Raw genomic sequence first — 8,546 nt, 5'->3', positions numbered from 1 at the left:
GTGCCCCGCGGCGCGGCTTCGCTCTCTTCCGGTCGCGAGGAGCCGGGGCGGAGAGGGAGGTCGCGGCGGGCACATCGAGCGTGGCTGCGGTGGCGGCAGCGGCGGCGGCGGCGGCAGGTGAGGCGGTCGGCTCCTGGCCCGCGCCCCCGGGAGACCCGGGAGGTTGGGGGCCCGGGAGATACCGTCAGTGCTGGCGGCCCAGCGCCTGCAAGAAGCGGCAGTTGGGCCTCAGACCCTGGTGACATTGAGGTCAGCCCTTGGGGGCTCCAGACTCGGGGGCCGCCGGGTAGCGGTTTGTGTGCCGCCCAGAAGCATCCTGCCGGGCTCCACCTGCTCTGACCTGACCGCGGTCTGGTTTCGGGTTCTGACCTTGGAGCGCCCGCTGGTGAAGGGCGTTGGCTCAAGAGACAGGTCGTCTTGCTGGCCTTCGCGGAGGCGGCCCCGAGGCCTACGCTGCAGCCTTGGCTGTCACCCCTTAAAACGGTGACTGCGCGACCGCTCCAGGTTTAACGGACTCTGGGAGAGGCGTTCTGTTTCCCCGCCAGCGGGCTAGGCTGGGGGAGAAAAGCGAGACAGGAGCGAGTTTAGCTCTGACGTCATGCTTCTGTTTATGCTGCACTAATTGGGGTATTTTCTGAATGTGTTGGGGAACCTATTCATCGTCCACAGCCCTGAACGGCCCAGTTAAGGAGGGAAGATGGACCTGAATCTGAAAGGGCCTAAGGGAGACGTGGGTCATCCAGGTCATCCGTTATTCGCAGGGATTGTAATTGGATCAGGGCCATATTTTCAGCCTTTCTCCCTGATTAATTTCCCTTTCCAATGCTATGCACATATTCGATTTTTAACCAAATAACTCAGTTGAATGCAGTGCATGCCGCAGTTCCTGTGAGCTGTTATCTTTTCTCTCCAATCATTGGAGCCCATCATGGCAGCACACTGTTTTACCTTTCTAGATTTTTCAGTCTCTTTATTAAAGTTTTTTCCGCTTGTTTTTTTTTTTAAGAAAGCACATTTTCTACTAATTGAAGTGTGTATAAAGTATGGCACTTGGTTTATAATGAATTTTCATAAAGTCGTGCTTGCTGCTAAGAAAAACTTCATCCTAGGTTATTTTGTGAATTCAGAGTCAATAGTGAAGAATGGGTCATTTATATTGGGGAGAAGAAAACAAAAAAATTGCACTGACTTCTAGAATGCACTGGGGCAAAAAGAATCATTCCTGATAGGTGTTTGCCCTCATTCATAAAGGTGTATGTTTTTATTTTTCAGAATGTTGGCTACCAGAGTATTTAACCTAATTGGCAAGCGAGCAATTTCCACCTCGGTGTGTGTACGAGCGCACGGTAAGTGTAACTTTTCTTACTTTTAAATAGGCTGAGCTAATTTCATTTTGCTCCCACTATGTGTAAGGCCCTGTGCTGGAGTTTCTAACCCAGATGTCTAAGATCTTGATTCTGCTGTTGAGAGACTTTAGGGAAGGGATGTTTTAATGGGTTGTAGTTCTAGAGTAAAGATTATTTATGAATCATATTGAATACTAGTCTGGATCTTTACTTGTACTGATATTTTCTTCCTTTTCCTTCCTTTCCCATTTTTTCAAGTTCAAGTTTCATCCCTTTCAAGAGCTATTCTCCATTATACTTGACTTAACGACCCTTCCCCAAAAAAAAAAATCTCAACCACTTATCTTGAATACCATTTACACTCTTAGGGCAGTGGAAGAGAGTGTGCTTCAACTTCCTAGCCTGAGCTGGATTTAATCTCCTATCTTGTACTAGCTATTTAAGTTTAAGAATCTGTTTTCTAACTTGAAATATATATGTAAAGAGCCTAGTTCAGTGCTTGGCACATAGTGAGTTTAGTTCTGCATTTATCAAGCATCTTTTCTGTATTAGACACTGTCAGGCACTGAGAATAAAAACTATGAGATACGAAATCTTTCCACAAGAATGTGTGTAATCTGGGGAGGGACAGATACATGAAAACAGCGTTTCAGTAACAGATGGCTCCTGAGGAGAAGCATTTAGCCTGGCCTAGAGTTCAGGGGAGGGTTCTGGAGGAAAGGCTTTGCTTTGCCAAAGGACTAGTAGTTTTAACCTCATGTTCAAGAGGGGATTGGCATTCCAGGCAGAGGGAAAGTAAACAAAAGGGAAAAATGCAAATCAGCATGGCAGGGTGTGTTACTGAGGGGTCAAGTGCAAAGCTTGAGTGATGGATGATGAACTTGGAGAGCAAGCTTTATGTATCTAGGGGCTCAATAACCAGTGACCACTATTACCAAACAGCTTGATGTGTGAATTTTCCCTTGAAATTGGTGTTTTTAATTGGTGATACTGTTTTAAATTTCTCTATAATCCTGTTGTCCAGGATAACACTGTAGACATAGACTCTAAAACATCATTTTAGTGAAAGTATCGAAATATCTGTTATTTAAATGAATATGTAATAAAGAAAAATTGTTTAATATGGGGAAAAAAAAACTTCCTCATTAAAAGCCTAGGGAGTCACTTACAGGATTACATTTTATTTCTATTTTGGCTTTGCTGATAGTTTTACTTAGCTTTTTGTTTGTTTGAGGTACAATTTACGGAAAGTAAAAGTTATCTTTTCTAGGTGTACCGTTCTTTGGATTTTGGTAAGCTCACTGTATAACAATGAACCTAGTCAGAACATACAATGTCTCCATCACCCCCAAAGATCCTTCATGTTCCTTTGGTCATTTTGCTCTTTTATAGGAAGCTAGCTTCTGTTGCTTATAGTAGTATTGGCCATGACTTACTTTTAGATATTGTTTTTGGCAGAGAAAGTAAGAGCAGGTCCTTTCTTGAAACCCTCCAGTGGCTTCTCATGTCTAGAGTAAGAACTGCAGTTGGTCTTTCTGATCTCTTCACGTCGATACTCAAAAAGCAAACAACCCAACCAGCCCTCCCTGTTTGCTCACAGTCCCAGCAACCAGTGGTACAGTATTTTGTTCCTCACATACATCAGGCAGGTTAGAATAGCTTTTTCTGACCACCTGTGCTGAAGATGCTCTATCCTACATCATCGCCCTGCCCTGTTGTTTCTTAGAGCACTGACGTACTGTTGGTTTTGTGTCTGTGTTTGAATATTGTCTGTCTTTGCCTCTAGAGTGCAGGTTTTTTGAGGCCAGGGACCTGGCCTGTCTTATTCATGGCTGCATCTCCAGCACATAATAGGCAGATGGAGAAAACTGTAGTCTCTTAGACAAGTCTTGTTCTTTAATTTTTAACTTTTAATTATACAAGTGATACATGAATACATGAACCTGTTCTTCACATAAAATGGTAACACTGTGGAGTGCCATCGGTAGTTGCCACTGTTACTTTGGATATTTATGGGGTGACACATCTGATTGTGAGGGGAGCTCAAATTCACCACATGTCTTTAGCAGAGGCTCAGCCAAAAATCCATTCAGGTTGAGGATAGACACAATAAAACATTCACTAGAATGCAAAATCTTTGCTTTTTCTCTCTTTTTCAAAGGAAAGTTTGGTATGTTGACCTTTGCTCTCCCACCCCCATTTGCTAGGGGACCAAACCTAAAGAGCTAAAGAACCCCTGGCAGCTCTGAGATCATGAATTAGTTGTTGTTCTAGAAAATACAATGTTATGCCTAAGAGTGCTCCAAGGTTACGAGCATTTACAGTCATGTGCCACTTAACGACTGGGATACATTCTGGCAAAGGTGTCATTGGCCAATTTTGTCCTAGAGTGTACTTCCACAACGCTGTTTACTACAGCCTTCTACACCCTTTGGCTCTGTGGTGTAACCTTTTGCTCCTAGGCTACAAGCCTGTATACCATGTTACTGCACAAAACGAGATTAAATCAAGTACAAGAGAAAATGCAATCAAGAGACTGGGTAAGCATGGGATGTGTGAGGCTGCTGCTGGTATAGCATGGCACACTGTTTTACAGCAAACTTTTGTAGGTAGAAAGAGTACATTCTAAAATAATGACAAAAGTATAGTAAATACATAAATTAATCACAGTCATTTATTACGTATTATGTACTGTACATAATTGTACGTGCTGAACTTTTATATGACTAGCAGTGCAGTGGGTTTGTGTACACCAGCATCACCACAAACATGTGAACAATTGCTATAGTGTTTAATGGCCCCGACATCACTAGGTGTTAGGAATTTTTCATCTCCATTATAATTTTATGGGACCACCATTAGAAATGTGGTTCATCGGGGACTGAAACATTGTTATGTGGTGCATGACTGTACATCTTTATAATAAGTTTTGTTGAGATGAAATTCACATAACATAGTCACCTTTTTAAAGTGTACACTTCAGTGGTTTTTTAGTATAGTCCTTGAGTTGTACCATAATTATCACAATCAATTTTAGAACATTCTCATCACCCCAATTTACATCTGTTTTTGATGATTCATGTGTAAGCTGTGTGTTAATGTATAACCATTATTTTTAGTTTACTTATTTTAATAGAATCTGAGAATTGTAAAATTGGAAAATAATTCTAGCCATTTTCACCTCAAATCCTTTTGGGTTAAGGTCGAGTATAGATATATAAATGTCCCAGTCATTTGCATGGCAAAGATAAGTATCTAGAGAAATGATACTGCTTTGCTTAAGGCCGAATGTTTTATTTCACTAGTAACATGATTTGGGAGATTTTAATCATTGGGACTAAACTAATAGAGGTGAAGCATTTTTGCAGGACTTCATACCTCTGTACCAGTTTGGATCATAAAGTTTTTTTGCAGATGTTGGATGGAAATTGAAAAAACTTTTATCAGTGGGAAAACCTTAATTAAAAATTAAAATATTTCTTTTTTTCCTGCTATCTGAACCTTTTTCTTATTTACATTTACTGGGGTAATACATGGGGATGCATTTTAAGGAACTAAAATTTCTACTTGAGCAGAAATCCCCCTTTCATCCTCTTGTCTTCCCCTGATAACAACTTGAGTGTAATTTGCCTAGAGTTTCGTGTCTTTAGTTATATGTACATGTGAGTACATATACATGATTTACATTTTTAAAAAGTAAAACAAAACAACCTTGATATTGTTCTGTGACTTGATGAGTACGTGATTGTTTTTCCATTTTGAGCACACGGGTGTACCTCTTTCTCTTTACTGTTTTAATGTTTTCCTGCCTTATGTGTACCCCTATTCCTTTTTTCTGTTCTTTTTTTCCAGAGGCTCATTTCTTAACATACTCTAATTTATATGTCTGTTAGGTTTGTTTGTTTCCTACTTCTAGCATGTAGTCACCAGTAGATAGGAATCTGTTTTGTTCACTAATGATCCCAGATGTCTAGAACCATGCTTAGCATATAGCAGGCAAACATTTGTTGAACAGACAGAACAAATGGCTCTATAGTACATGTTTCTAAGGAGCTAACTAACTCCATCCTCTCTTGGACACAGGTTGTTGTTGTTGTTATTATCATTATTATTACTGCTATGATAAACAGATGTAGTAATTATCTTTTCATATGACTTTGTTTCCGAGCTTTGAACTTATTTCTTTTATGAGTTTTAATTGTTTTTGTTCTTCCTCATTAGTTCAAGTCACTCGCAGAAGGGCCTTCGTTTAGTTCAGTCTCGGCCCAGGGCAGGGAACCCTGAGAGCCCTTGTCTGACCTCTTTGTGAATACTGTTAGTAGCGGAAATTGCTGCCTCTGTGAGCGGTTGCTCCTGGCAGGTTTCCGTTTGGCTGTGATGAAAAGTGCTGCTGTTGGCTGCCTGCCTACCATCCTCATTCTGCTGTCTGGGCCACGCAGGACAAGCCCGCTCCCTGTTCCACATGACAGTCCTTCAGCTGTTTGAACAGTGTCTACATGACCGAGCTTTTCAGGGGGTGCATACATGTGCTTATTTCGGTTTTTAGAAGTACTACTTTGTTTTGAAACTCCGAACCTATGCGAATTTTCTGATATTTAGCCAATGTGTTTTTTAGGGAGTGTTGTGAAGAGTGAAGACTATGCTCTCCCAAGTTATGTCGACCGGCGTGACTATCCCTTGCCTGATGTGACCCATATCAAGAATCTTTCCGCCAGCCAGAAGGCCTTGAAAGAGAAGGAGAAGAGCCCCTGGAGCAGCCTCTCCATTGATGAAAAAGTTGAATGTGGGTATTGAAGGAAAAGACAGGCACACTGTGTGAAAGCGTGTTTACTGTGAGTGCTGGGGTGCTGCCCAGAGACCAGCGTGCATGGGAGGGTCGGTGTATTGTGTTTCTGTGAGGCTGCTCCAGGGCCCACTTTCCTTGCTTGGCTGGTGGACTTCTGCCCAGGCCCTTTTGTGTTTATGGGGCACTGGCCCCTGGGGAGGAACAGGAACCTGGACACAGAGCAGCTGAGTGTGGGTCTGTTGAGTGTGTAGCATGTGGATGCAGCGTCTGAGTGCCTCTGCTGGGTGAGACTGAGTTTACTGTAAATTATTGACAGGACATCAGCAAAACATTGTCATGTATGAAGGAGAAATGAAAACATGTGATTAAATTGACCCTTATACTGTAATTTAGAGAAGAAAGAATTTCATTTTTAAAATTTAAAAACTTTTTTTGGCCCAAAACAAACTCCATTATCTTCTTCACTCTTATGTGCATGTATGAGAACATGTGTACATGTGAGCATGTGCGTGAGCGTGTTACAGCCACAGGCCTCAATCATATTCTCAATGCCATGTTCACCCCTCTGTAGTGTTGGGGTGAGAAAGGATGCAGCGCTGAGGACAAGGGAGTGGTTGGTCCCGGTGGTCGTTATTCCTGCAAACAGCTGTTCTTTCTGCTCCCAGTGTATCGCATTAAGTTCAATGAGAGCTTTGCTGAAATGAACAGGAGCACAAATGAGTGGAAGACAATTGTGGGCACCGCCATGTTCTTCATTGGCTTCACCGCTCTCGTTCTGATCTGGGAAAAGCACTATGGTGAGTAGAGAGGTGAAAAGGGACCATGTGCCTGGAGTGACTCTCAGGTGAAAAGCCCTCAATCACATAAGACCTGGATTTAGCCAGCACAGCTCCATCCTTGAGTGCCCAGGAGTGGGCTGTGGGGTGGCTTTCATAGGACAGGGACTCTAATCTGGGGTCTATTCCATGATTGTTGACCAGGTGTGTGAAATTGGCTTGTGTGAACTGAAGTATAAGCCAGAATCATTTATTCATGGTGGGCCATAGCTGCTTAGTAGCGAGCTACTTATCAGTTTGTACAGCACACATTTTCAGCAGACGTTTGTCTGCTCACTAGTCAGTTATCAGAAGAAGATGTAGTGAAGGTTTGATCAAAGAGAAGAGAACTCTTACTCGTTGAAGGGCTATTTCAGCTGTTTAGAATTCTGGTTTATCGCAACCAGAATTCCGGGTCTTCAGACCTAACCGTTTCCCCTTACTGTCGGGGTTGCCTGCCCACTCCAACATCAGTTCCCTAGCATTCTAGTGCTGCCTCTCCTGGGTTCGTTCTTTCCAGGCAGAATAGGTATCTTCCCATTCTGAGTAGGTGTAATTTGTTGTGATTTGACTATGGACAACAGTTAATAGACCTGTGCCCATGTCTTTGATCTTCTCCCAAGTCACCTTTGACTCTCTGCTCATTGCTAACCTATAGATCCTATTCTCTATATCCTATAGAGAAGACATTCTGGTTTTAGCTTACGTATATAACTGCTAACTTATAAACAAAGGAATAGTTGAACTATCAAGAGTTCTCAGTGCCCAGAATTCAAAACCAGTGCATTTGTGTGGGTGTTGAGTGGCAGGTGACTTCACTGACCTGGTTGCCAGTGTTTTGGGGAAGACCTAACCCATAGAGCACATTGGCTTAGAAACAACTAGTCAAGACAGTGTTGCCTCATGAGGTTGTTTTGGACTGTAGTGTATGGCCCCATCCCGCACACCTTTGAAGAGGAGTGGGTGGCCAAGCAGACCAAGAGGATGCTCGACATGAAGGTCAGCCCGATCCAGGGCTTCTCTGCCAAGTGGGACTACGACAAGAATGAGTGGAAGAAATAAGAACCCACCATTCATGCATCTGAACCTCATCTTGTTCTGTCATTTCCTTGCAGTTCAGCATATTTACTGGAAACCATTATTTTGCAGTTGGAATGCTAATAAATAAGCAGTTTACGTGACATCCTTGTGGTTGATTCCTTCTTGATCTAATGAAAGTGTCTGTTACTTTTAACATAATAGGTTTCTCCCAAGTGTCCGATATAAATATATTTTGGGTATGAATGAAATGACAAAAATAAATTGTATATGGGGACATCATATGAGATGTTTTCGGTTATGACAAGAGTTTTGTGATTAAAATTCTTTCATAGTGTCCAGACTGACAGAAGTCACTATGGCCACCTTTATTCTGGGATTGGCCCTCCCCCTAGAAATTGTTGATGTGTTGGTTGGAGTGGGTAGACCATGAGCCTGGAAAGAGCAGGAGGTCTCAGTGACGGACTCATTTCCCTGGGTCTGCTCAGTTCCCTGGCTACTCTCAGCCTTTGATCTGAAAAGCTACAACAAAGCCAAAAGGTAAGGCAGTGATTTAAGGAA

At 42.6% G+C, this 8,546-nt stretch overlaps 1 protein-coding gene across 3 annotated transcripts; it reads left to right on the top strand.

Moving 5' to 3' along the window:
* Positions 1 to 7: 7 nt before the first annotated feature.
* Positions 8 to 8,128, top strand: COX4I1 (cytochrome c oxidase subunit 4I1). 3 transcript variants are annotated; one of them, XM_039888740.1, is made up of 5 exons: positions 8 to 117; positions 1,270 to 1,346; positions 5,962 to 6,129; positions 6,798 to 6,929; positions 7,873 to 8,128. In XM_039888740.1, exons 2-5 carry the CDS (start codon positions 1,274 to 1,276, stop codon positions 8,007 to 8,009), a joined length of 510 nt encoding a protein of 169 aa, XP_039744674.1. In that variant the 5' UTR covers positions 8 to 117; positions 1,270 to 1,273; the 3' UTR covers positions 8,010 to 8,128. The 3 variants fall into 3 exon arrangements, with proteins under 3 accessions (XP_039744674.1, XP_039744673.1, XP_039744675.1); XM_039888739.1 differs by having other exon boundaries at positions 12 to 117; positions 1,273 to 1,346; XM_039888741.1 differs by having other exon boundaries at positions 40 to 111.
* Positions 8,129 to 8,546: the final 418 nt, after the last annotated feature.

Source organism: Pteropus medius, unplaced genomic scaffold, assembly GCF_902729225.1.
Source record: "Pteropus medius unplaced genomic scaffold, Ma_sr-lr_union100, whole genome shotgun sequence".
NCBI lineage: Eukaryota > Metazoa > Chordata > Mammalia > Chiroptera > Pteropodidae > Pteropus > Pteropus medius.
The sequence above is the reverse complement of the archived record's forward strand: the minus strand, read 5'-3'. Positions and strand labels throughout refer to the sequence as shown.